General features: G+C 41.2%; 1 protein-coding gene across 1 annotated transcript in view; it reads left to right on the top strand.

Annotated features, from left to right (window-relative positions):
- Positions 1 to 11,019, top strand: part of BMERB1 (bMERB domain containing 1) — a 49,042-nt gene extending 38,023 nt beyond the window's left edge. The window contains exons 3-6 of the mRNA XM_065850744.2: positions 1,453 to 1,526; positions 4,482 to 4,596; positions 6,160 to 6,242; positions 7,629 to 11,019. Of these exons, the coding sequence (XP_065706816.1) occupies positions 1,453 to 1,526; positions 4,482 to 4,596; positions 6,160 to 6,242; positions 7,629 to 7,741 (385 nt within the window). The 3' untranslated portion in view covers positions 7,742 to 11,019. The remainder of the gene's footprint in view (positions 1 to 1,452; positions 1,527 to 4,481; positions 4,597 to 6,159; positions 6,243 to 7,628) is intronic.
- The last annotated feature ends 1,366 nt before the right edge of the window (positions 11,020 to 12,385 follow it).

The raw sequence follows: 12,385 nt of genomic DNA, 5'->3' as shown, positions 1-12,385 counted from the left end.
GCAGAGGTGACAGCGGCACCTAAACAAGAAATCGGCAATAAGGATTATTATCAGAGGTATTTCACTGTCATATTTTGGGAAGAGAAGTAAAAAGGCAGCAGGAATAGCTGTCATAACACAATGAAAGTAGGGGAACAGGCAAGATGGAGTTAACCAAAGCAGCAAATAATAAAGGGATCGACATGTTTTAATAACACAAGCAACACAGCAGAAGGGCAGCTCCCTGTGGAGACCCACATTCCCTGCAGAGGCGGCAGGGAGAATAAAAGCTCTTAGGTTGTGATTAAAGTAATATTTGTGTGAGAAACACCTGCTTTTTCTACTCCTCACTTACTGATGACTGCATCATCCTTTGTGCTCTCTCACCCACAAATCTCTTGTGTTTCCTCTCTGCAAATACCCCTGCGACAACCCCTGTTCTGACAGCATTTGAGGTGCTTGGGCAACAGGCAATCCACCCTCAGGCACAGGGTGATGAAACAAGGACTCCGAGATTTAAGGGCAAGGGTCGTGTTAGTGACATCCAAGCTGAACAATGTACAAATGATCACAAAGGCTGAATTTTGTATTCCTCGGGGTGTGATTTCAAAATGCTCCAGCCCTCAGAACCAACACCCAAGTCATGGCAGCCAATACAGCTGAGACACTAAAATAAAACATTCGCCAGGAAGGTAACACTGAAGTTTGCTCCCTTCCAGGGCAATAATCCAGTACAGCAGCACTCGGGACAGGCAGCAGTTCCTATGAGAACTGAAGGTGCAGTTCCTGCTAATGTTACACAATTTTTTTAGCTCTCTCCTGTGTCTTTACATTAACAGGCTTCCTGCACACATCAAGGATTTTAAGCACTCACATCAACAATGGAAGACATTGACCCAGGCACAAGACCCCAAAATGGTTTGATGCTAAATTATGACAGTTTCCAGATCTTTGGTATCAGGGCTAAGTTATCAGTAAAGTCAAAAACAATTAGGAGTAAAATATAAACCTTGTCTTGGCTGTGCCAAATAATGTATCAGCTTCTGCTGCCCCATCCCAGGGTCTGTTACCCTCACCTTTGCTCTTTCCCCAAGCAGAACCTGTTGCTGCAGTATCTGCAATGCAGCACACCTGCTTTTTAATTACTATTAAGTACACAGATGCTCATTACTGAATGTCACCAAACATTCTAGAAAGCAAAAGGCAGTGACCGATGTGACCTATACACAAATCAGATCCCAGTAAGACAAGTAATCAAGGGCTCAACAGACACTTAATGTTAAATACCTTTTGCTGTCTGTTAAAATCAGTGAACGAACAGCATCAGTATCCAGGTTTAAAGCTCTGCATCTCAAGCTGCTGCACAGGTCGCTGGCCCGGGACATGGTTGTGTTGTCAGATGACATCTGGCCAATCCCATCAAAGTGGGATGGAGTTGGTACATCTCTGACCACGCGTTTTCTGTTTCCACAGGATGGATGACATCCAGCTGTGCAAAGACATCATGAACCTTAAGAAAGAGCTGCAGAGTTTGGTAGCAATCCCAGGTAACGTCTCGCTCCAACCCAATATTATGAAAATGGTGGGGCTGGGGTCAGGAACACACCTCTGCCCCAATAGTCAGAAATCTCCCCGCAAGGCAGAGTTTCATCTCTTTCTTCTAGTCCTTATTTTTTGTTTCTTCCTGTTTTCCTTCCCATCTTTAATCTCCTGGTCTCTAAATTTCTTTTCACGCTGTATTTCCCTGCTCCCTGGGCAGCAACCCTGCAAATATCACTGAAACAAGGTGTACGTTGCTTACTTCTTGTACTCTGTTGAAAATCTCAGGGGAACCAAGTGGCACAGAGATTGTCGGGTAGCAAAGATAGAGAGCTGAGATACCCAAGATAGAAGGGAGAATGGAGAGGGATTTACAACCATCACTCTGAATGTGATTGCTCTTTTCCTAGACGTACAAATTCATTGCCATACTTGTAGTTGTATCTGCCTTCTAGACTAAAGTAACCTGGGTTTCTACAAGAAGCAAAGGACAAGTCTGCTTTGCGTTTTGCCTTAATTCTCTGCAGTTCACCACTCCAATGAGGAATGGAGTTGCGGGCAGTTTTGCTGTCCTTAACTCCAAACTCCAGCTGGAAACAAGGTGGAAATTTGCTTCACTACAGCTTTGCTGGTTTGGGTCACCCACAGCAGCCCTGCTCTGGTCAGGAAAGAAGTACAGACAGATCCTGCAAACCACTCAGCAACTGCTCTGGGCTATTTACGCGAAGTATTACTGCACAGCCTCTAGCACCCTTCAGAAATAATTTGCTGCTGCCTAATTATTAAGGACAAGTTTTTATTCTCCTTTGGTTACCCTCATTTCCACCCCTCGTTCCCCCATTTTATCATGCAACTTGCTCCCCAGAAAGGAGAGAGCAGGTTACTCATCAACGAGGAAACTGGTCTGCTCTGTGGCCACATATTCTTGTACAAGAGCTTTTCCACTTTTCTTCACACTCAACAAAAGTGGATTCAATCTTTTTTCTTTCTTTGCACTTCTTAGTTACTTAGAGGTTGCATTTTTAATTTCTAATAACACTATTGATACATTATTGGTTTAAGTGGTACTGGAAAGGATTATGAATCGTAGAAAATACATGTGAATGATTCCCCTTGCCTCACTTCCCCTAGCCTGCAGCTTTCCTACCCAGACTTTAACTTACAGTTAGGGTTGAGCAGTTTTCATTTCTTTGGTGTGGGTTTGTTTGTTTTTTTTTTTTTTAAACATTTTAGAAGCTATTTTACAATCACAAAGATTTGAGCAGAGATACACAGGCAGCAGTTTCCCCTCAGCACTTTGCAAATCTCAGACTTCAAAATTGTAAGTTTGCACAGTTCCAGCAGCACCACCTTTTGGCAAACTCAGAATCACACAGAATCCCAGAGTGTCAGGGGTTGGAAGGGCCCTGGAAAGTTCATCCAGTGCAATCCCCCCATGGAGCAGGAACACCCAGCTGAGGTTCCACAGGAAGGTGTCCAGGCGGGTTTGAATGTCTGCACAGAAGGAGACTCCACAACCCCCCTGGGCAGCCTGGGCCAGGCTCTGACACCCTCACCAGGAACAAGTTTCTTCTCATCTTTCAGTGGAACCTCCTGTGTTCCAGTTTGCACCCATTGCCCCTTGTCCTGTCACTGGTTGTCACCCAGAAGAGCCTGGCTCCATCCTCCTGACACTGCCCCTTTCCATATTGATCCCCAGGAATGAGTCCCCCCTCAGTCTCCTCCAGCTCCAGAGCCCCAGCTCCCTCAGCCTTTCCTCACACGGCAGATGCTCCACTCCCTCCAGCATCTTTGTTGCTCTAACTCACAGGAAGAAAAATTTTGTCTCAATGAAGACAAAGGAGCTGCTGCATTGACACAGAACTAAGTGTGAACCCAGAGAAACAGCTTCCAGAACTGGGTTCATTCATAACATATTGATCATCATTTCCCTGTTAGCATATGGATTTGTATAGATACCTGCTCCTTGGCTTCAGTATTTTCTAAGCATTCTTTTTTTCTATGCTACATATTCAGCATTAATCACATGAATTCTCCATAAGTAACGATGTAGAAGTCTTGAAGTCTTCATAGCAGTCAATAACCACCTTTATGATTTCTAAAAGATCTAACACCGGAAATACATCCCAGACAAAGCAGCCTTATGTTATATTACAAATTATTTCCTCTACCAGACCATCATTTAAAATTCTCCGAGGAGTATGACTTTGTGATTGACTTACAAAATTTCATTGTCTCAAATATTTTCAAGGTGCTTTTATCTCACCAAGAAATGGATTTACTGGAGAAATTCCCAGCAGTAAGTGTCCTGAAGCCTATAACTCAAGATTAAGACGTATTAAGCAATTGTTTTCAAACATCTGTTTTATTTAGCTGTTGAAAATAACAGTTCAATCAGCAGACATCACCTAGCTCAGATACATCAGACTGCAGGCAGCTTGCCCTCCTTGCAGCTCCTATTGTACTTCATTTTATGGCTCTCTAAATGGAGTTCTACTGCTCAAAACCAAAATTCTTGATTTAATGCAATGTGTCTTCTCAGCTAATCAAAATTTCAGCTTCTTGAGGAAACACAGGGCCTGGGATTCACCTCTGGCTCTCTCCTCTCTGCTCCACTTGCTACATTTAAGGTTTGTCTTAACTACATTTGCTTTATAACCTTGAACTACAGCTCTCTAACACCTCACGTTCTGGAGTTTTAGTTTGTGACGGGCACATCTTTCATGTCGCTAAAATGGTTGTTTACAGACAACCTCATCATTACAGAACAGCCAATTATATCATATGCTAATTATTCAGATTTTTGAAGAACAATGAAAATAAACCTTCTCATTTATTTTTGATACAGGTCTGAAGAACCATTGACTTCAATCAGCAATTCATTCTTAGACATCTGCAGTGTCCCCCCAGCCCCACCCTGCTTCCTAAATCCACAGTAATGGTCTCTCTCTGTTTTTGACCAGAAAAAGAAAAAACAAAGATGGAGAAACAAAGAGAGGACGAACTGATCCAGAAGATCCATAGACTGGTACAAAAAAGAGATTTTCTTGTAGATGATGCAGAGGTGGAGAGATTACGGTAAGAACTAAAAGCAACTGAACTTATTAGTGAGATTTCACAAGTCTTAATGTCACACTGGAGTGAGTGACAAAATTTACATTGACATGAGAGAGAATTGGTCCTTTAAAATGACTTAGTTAAAAGCCTCCTTCCAGTTCCATAGGCAAAACATTAGATCACTGCTGTGGCTGCTTAACCCATTAGTGATTCAGTTGTCTCTTGATTGCAGCAAAGTTTGGTCTCTTACTTTCCTAGCAGAAAACATCTGGGCATTTACCATTAAAAAGAGAAGGATTTTTGCTGCTGCCAGAGGACCCTCTTGGCACAAGAAGTACACACAAAATGGAATTCTGCAATGGGCATTTTTATAGACATTTAATTTAAAAAGGCAGATTTTGGATATTAACATGGTTGGTTTTATTATTACTATTCTCACCCTACCATAGCAAAAAAAGTGAGAATGCAATCACTAACACAGGTCTACCTCACCTGAAGCATAAACAGGCTCAGAATGGTTTCTTGTCTGTATCTTAGCCCAAAGTTGCTGAGAAACCTTCCTCAAAAGTTCATTTCCAGCTGTTGGAGAGATCCTAATGCTCACAAGTAGTTGGAGTTCTGCTGGTACTTCCCTTGGCTCTTTTAACAGCCAAGATTGGAGGCTCATCAGCCCATTCATCCTAAATGACAATATCTCTTCTAACACATTGAAATTCGCAGCAAGTGAAGGACAGAGCTCAGAGCCCTCGCCAGAGTTGGCAGCTGCCAGGGAGCCTGAGCTGCTCACAGTCCCGAGCTCTCCAACACTGGTTTGATGTGCAAATCACAAAAACCTCGGCAGCAGCCAGACGATAATTGTAAGCTACTGAGAACGTGCCGCTGTGCACCACACAGATGGGAATACATTAGTGTCAACTCGCATTGGCAGGAAGACCTGAGGCTTTTATTTCAAACTCTTGATGACAAAAGCTGCTTTTCCTCTCAACCGAGATAGTCGGTACGCTCATTGTTAATGGTTAAATAACAAAACAGCAGAGAAACTAACCTGGAAATATCATTAAAAGATACAATCAAGGTTCGCAACACCATCTTTTCATTTTGGGCCTAATGCTCTTATGTTCAGGCAAAGAAAAAGGTACTTGGTTCGATAAACACTAACAGCAGAAAACCATGAGATCCAGTCTTTTGGCTGAGCAGGCCTTTAAAAATAAGGCACACAATAACACCCATTTGTATCCTCTGCTTTCCTTTGCAGAGGAACCATGGCAAAGCACTTGTGAGACCAGCTTCAAATAGGGGACACATTGTTTAAATCCACCGATGAGTCAAGATAACGAACCCAACACTATGAGAGACAAGTAAAGAACCTTGGGGAAAAATGTCTCTAAATTCTACAAGAAGTTTGTTTTCATTTAGGCAAAACTTCGCTCTTTAATAAGCAGGAAAATTAAGTGTTTTTAACAAGAACAAAGTAGTGAATTGTTTACTAGTGACTTGATCCTAGCTGCTCGAGCTTTGTTGTCCCGTTTATAGAGCAAGGATTGTTATTTCTATAACAGCTTTATTTTCCTTTTTCTCCACCAGCGAGAAAGAAGAAGACAAAGAGATGGCTGAATTCCTTCGCACCAAGTTAAAACCCTTAGACAAAGCAACACAGTCTCCTACCAGTGAGTTCCTAAACATTCAGAGAAAACAAAACAAAACACACACCACAAAAAGGAAAAACTCCAAAGACAACTGAATGAAAGAGCATTTTCCAAGGCCACGCTGGGTTAATCCCACTGGATCACCCTGAAACAAGGGAGTGCGTCAGCAATTGCTGGGCACTTTGAATTCAAGTGCCCTGTTGCACCTTAAAACCGAATCTAAGTAATCTGTGGGCACTTGAAACTTGCTTTGTACATTTTAAATATTCAAAGTACATTTGAATATACGTATTGCCACAACCTGCTTTTGTAAGCAACTGGATTTATTTTTGCCTATATTTTCCTACCTGATTCTGCAAAAATAACCAGGAAGAACCTCTTAATATGTGTGCTAGGATACCTGGAGCTAAGTTGGCCTGTTTTACTGCAAGGAAGATGGAGACTAGAGAAAACACTAAACTTCAACAGCCACCCCAAATTTCTTACATGTTACCAACATAAATAGGTTTTTTCCTATCACCTCAACTCACTTATGGACAGAACTGCACACACACTGATTTCTCAGAAACTAAGCAGGTTACATGATCACTTGGAAGCTTTTAGCTGTGGCTTTCAAACTAAACAGTCACAGCATGAGCTCTAAAAGTTACCCGGCTGGTTGTGACCTGGCTCTGAGCTCCGAGGCAGGGACACAGTCCAGTGAGAGCAGTGCCCTTCTTACAAATTGAATCTGATCCACCAGCTCAAGAGGTTCGTATCCAAACTCACCACCATTTTGCACAGATCAAGATCTTGCTAAAGAGTTTCCAGAGGGACGTGGAATGACTGTGAAGTTCAAGTACGAGGTTGACAGAGACATTTTAAGATGCATCAAGAATTATTTATACCCTTTTAGTCACAGGGAGCACAACTCATCTCCCTTGTTAATTTACTTCCTATATCATTATTTTCAACACAATGTTAGAGATAAATTAAAACCTACCTTTATCTTGTTCTCCTAATTATGACATCCAAGTTGATGAGAGAATAAACTCTAGTGATACTCTTGTTCTTCAGCTCCTTAGCAGTTGGGGTGTCAATGCACTAAGATGAATTTCTGTGAAAGGACCTGTTATCTCACCCCATGGCTATGACCAGGGACTCCTGAATTTAACAAGATGGGAGAGGTTTACCCTCCCATCAAGATGTCTGGACTCTTCAGCCCCTCTTAACCCCCTTCCCTGAATAGAGAAGTTTGAATGCACATACCAGCTTGGTTACTAACAGAGTGGTAGATGTGTTATTCAAACAAGAGTTTAAAAATCCCAGGGGAGGAGGGTGGGGAAAGCTTGCGTTCTTTAAGCCACAAGTAGGAAGAAAGTTTGAGCAGCTCTTGGTTTTAATGGTGTCCTGTTTTGAACGTTGCAGGCAGCCCAGCAGAAAAGAAGGCAGAACCTCCTCCAAGCAAGCCCACCATCGCCAAGGCAGGATTGGCCATTATCAAAGATTGTTGTGGGGCCACACAATGCAACATCATGTAGCCCAAGGCTACTACATTTGTCTTTTCAAATGTTTTCATTGAATGGAACTGGAGGGAGAGGGGAACTAACAGCGTCCTGCTGACAGAATCCAGAGCAACTGGTACCACAGTAACGGGTGGAATATACAACAGCAGGTTCTTCACTGTTGCATGGATCACTCAACACGCATGCCTAAAAACAAAAGAAACCTATATAGTGGCTGTCCAGTGACCAGAAAAGATCTGTAATAGAGGCAACAAAAACACCCCCAGTGATAAACACGAAACGAGGTTATATTTCATCCAGTAAGGCGTGAAAAAGCAATCTGAATAGGTCACCACTTTGTAAGAAGTTTTTGTACATTTTTCCCCCTTGACAAACAGCACTTAGCAATTGCTGGAACATCCCATTTTGGCTACTTTTTGAAACAAGAGCTACAAATAGCAATGCTGTAGATAGCACAACTGATAGATGAAGCAACTTTAGGATAACTAACGTTGCGTACAAAATACTTCCCAAACTCCTGTGATGTTCAACTACTTTGACGTGCAGTTTCACTCCTAATTCTTCCTAAGAATGAGCATCAGTGACAAGGATGCTGCAAGTAGCTAGATTTTTATATCCCATATGATTTCTGAATTAAGTCAAACGAATACTATTTGCACCAGGGAAAATAAATCTCTGGTGAAGCTTCAGCAAGCAGAGCTCCAGCAATCGGCAAATAGATGGTGTAGCACAAAGAGGCATCGTTTCTTTTGTAGATCTCCACCTCACATGGAGTCCGAGAAATAATCACTCAGAGTTTTGTCCGCTCTCAGAAGTTACACGCAGTACAAAATTACGTATCGCTGGGAGGAGAGGGGAAGACAAAACTTAATATTTAAAGAATACTTAAAACAACTATTAAAGGCATATTTTGTGGCCATAAGAAATACAAACTAGCAAGCATAGGAAGACACCAGCCACCCAAGACAAATTGAGTACAAGACAAATGTACAAATACAGAAGTAGGTATTTGTGGTAAGAAGATCACATTCTATACAAATGGGTTTAAAATTGAGGGGAAATACAGAAAGACTTACCCGTGTTTCACCATTAAATGTGTTTCTGGTCTCTATGCAGATTAAACCTTGTGGAATCTAATATCTTTATATTAGCTGTCAGTAGCTGGCTTGTCTGTGTGATGGTATTCCATAAGTGTACTGTGATAGGTGTAAATAGTAACATAAACGTACATGGATCTAACATGAAAATCTCAGGCTTAGAAATAAACAGATAGCAAAAAGTTCCTGAAATAAAGTTTTTCAAGAGGAACTTCCACGTTGTGAAGGCAGCTAAGTGAAGTGTGCACTTATATACAAAGGAACCACGGTTATAGGAAAGGAGAAACAAACAGCAGTTAATCAAAAAAGGATAAACAGTAATTTTTTTAGAGCAAGAAAGCATCTTACTAAGGTTGAAGGAGATACTATCTAAAGTAACTCAGACTATTCGTGTACAAATAAAACTTAATCCCCAACATCAGACTGATTCGATGAATTACTGCATTTCCAGAGTAATTTGTTTCAGAACTTCATGCTCACTTGACACAAAGAACCTTCATCACTAAGTTCCTTAATAATCAAGGAGAGAAAACAACACAAAAAGGTTTTGAGTAAGACATGAAGCACTTAAATGACATCAACCAAAGATGCAGGAAAGAGGACAAAACATATGCAAAGGCTGAATAATCATTAAATTATTGCATCTGTGGTGATACAACATCCCATTAAGCTCTGCAGCTGTTAATACCTGCTGTATCTGGTACAGGCTGGACTCCATAAGGCACCTGTGTACATTAACTGAGGTATGGGGAAAACTGCTTTGCAGGGAGAACATGTGCTGGGGGGGGAGGGGTGGGCAGAAAACACCCACTGGCTTCTGGAAAATTCATCAGCCTCTTGAATTTGCTGGTATCCAATTAAGACATCAGGAATTATCAGTATTGTAAGAGAAGAGGCAGGTGTTCAGTGCCCTTAACAAAAGCAAATGCAAGTTAAAGAAAAAACTCACTAGTAAAGCACCAAACTTCAAGCCTTTCCAGGATCATCTGTTAAAACTGAGTATTGTGAACACCAGTACCAAGTCCTGAAGGACTTGACATGCGGCTGTTGTAAGGCAAGAGGCGATTTACACACATTAATGCTTCAGCCAGGCTGTGGTGATGGTCGGGGTGCTCCCTGCGTGCTGCGCGGCATCTACAGCCCCTTGGGAAGAAAAGGGAAATCAGTAGAGCATAGGTCTGTATGAAAAAAATCAATTAACAGGAAAAGGAGCCAGACATTTCTGGGATGTAACACATGACCAGGCCACAGAGCCCCCTCCCTTAATTAAAATCAACACACATTAAGTGTGAATATGTAAATTTGCATGCAGCACCACTGTAGCCAGTGCCCCAAAGGGACTGGAACTACAGCTGTGTTAGTGCAAGAGAACTTCATTTTCAGAAGTTCTGGCTTGGCTGAGCTGAAAAGTTTCTGCGTGAGTTTGTTTTGTTTTAATTAGCAAATGCTTCCGTTCTGTTATTTGGGCAGGTTGAGGTGCTTGCCTGCAGTTCCCCAGTGGTTCCTTTGGAAGGGGGTCAGTGATGCTGCTTAGCGATAAAATCCTGGATTGTTTGGACTGTGAGGTCAGATTCTTACCTGTGTTCAATGCTCTGTACAGTGCTGTTCATCAGACACAGCAGAACCCTAACGGCTTCCTTCAAACATAATGGCTGTAATTAAACAAATTAAGAAAGAATTAAGTGCGTAAAAATCTTGGTCCTTTAAAGATCAGACTAAACCACAGAGTATTCATGAGTACAACAAGGGGCTTAAACTTCCGTGATGCCATGAACATAACACATTATGTCATCCCCATACATAAAATCAGCAGAAAATCTGACATGTATCCTTAGGTGACCACATTAAGAGCCAATTTTTAGCTGTTATCGTGTGCAAAAGAGGGACATTGGTTGACCAAAGCACCCAAAAAATCTCTTCTGGAAATCCTGGCTGTTTATCACAAAGAAGGCACCAGAAAAAGAAGAAAAATTAAGATGGATTTGACATAGTGTTTCCTCAATGAACTGCTAAACATGGTTGTATTCAGGAAAGGATCTTGGTCTATTGAGCAAAATAGAAGTGTTAAGGTGCTATTTGTACTCATCTCCAATTTGACCAGCAAACGGTTCTATTGTACCTTCCCCTAGACCTACTGAATCTCTTCAGCAAAGTTAAACATATTTCCAAATAAATTAAGCTGCTGTGTTCAACTAAGTATCTGTTTCTTCTTGTTACTGAAGGAAATTGGTGGAGTAGAGTGGGATGCACTTACTGTGCTGCTATATTTTTCAAAAACAGTAGGATGACTATTCTGCAAGAAAGGACTAATTCGATAAGTTAGTGATGCTACTGAAATAAAGGATTTTATCTCACTAAAAACCCCACAGGTCAGGCAGCTTCTGTCCAGCTTGTCGCTACTTACAGCCCAACTGGGCAAACACTCAGGGGAACAACCAACCCTGTCACCAGCAATAAGCCAAACGAGGAAAAACACAAAATCTTGCTTTGATAGGCATTCTAGAGACAGGGCAGCTGAGGATTAGATAGGACTAGTGGAACATCTCAAAAAGGCCTGAAAACTGATCTGTCCTAGAGAAGCCTTTTCTGCTCTACAGAAAATGCTCAAAAACAATACCTTGAAGTGGTACCTCAAATCTCTTGTAAAATGGCATTCTCTGTCAATCTGCCTTCTGTAGCATACGTATAGCACTACTAACCATTTTAAGTCACTTGAATTAAGATGTTTTCTAATTTTCTCCATCTGCAAAATATTAAACATTAAACAGTCCCTGCAAGAGGGGATAAGTTAAAAGTAACACATGCTGGAAGAGCAGAGATGCTGTATCTCATCCTCTGAGCAAATACCAGCCAAATTGTGGGAAAATACCCAAAAGATCTGTAGGTATCTCTGTTGTTCCACAGCACTGAACACATTTCAAGTGTCAAAGGCAAGACTTTTTTCTTAAATTACATTTAAGAGAAATAAGAGTTAAACCATGGTTCACCATGCAATTACACTCTGTCCTGTTACATTATGGCAGAAAAGAAGCCATATTAATTTTAGGATAAAAAAAAGTTATTCCCATGATGACTTTTAGAAACTTCTTACTAATTTAAACAGATAACATAAAATGAGAATGAAAGAAGTGGGAATGTTTGCAGCATTACACCAGAAAACTCAACTCACCTTTTGAAGACACTCACATACCAAGTGGTAGAGGGATTTTACTCACATACTTAGAACATTCACAACTACTTAAAGGAATGAAATTAAAACAGTGATTATACCATTTGTGGTGTCACAATGTTATAGCAGGTTTTTAAACATTGCCTGCCCTGCCTTTTAGAAAGTGGTATTTATTACACTATTTATGGAGAGTTTCCTGCTAAGTAACAGCCCTCACCTGCAGCAGGCCTGACATCGGCTCTAGCAGACTGTTCCGCTTCAGTTCCATCAAGGAAGAAAATGTAATTAAGAAAACCAAAAGAAAAAGATAGTGAGGAGCATCTCATCCAGCTCTTTACTTTTGTCCATAAAGCTGCAAGTTGACAGAACAGACCCATTTAGTTGCAGATTTTT

Source organism: Patagioenas fasciata, chromosome 15 (assembly GCF_037038585.1).
Source record: "Patagioenas fasciata isolate bPatFas1 chromosome 15, bPatFas1.hap1, whole genome shotgun sequence".
NCBI lineage: Eukaryota > Metazoa > Chordata > Aves > Columbiformes > Columbidae > Patagioenas > Patagioenas fasciata.
The sequence above is the reverse complement of the archived record's forward strand: the minus strand, read 5'-3'. Positions and strand labels throughout refer to the sequence as shown.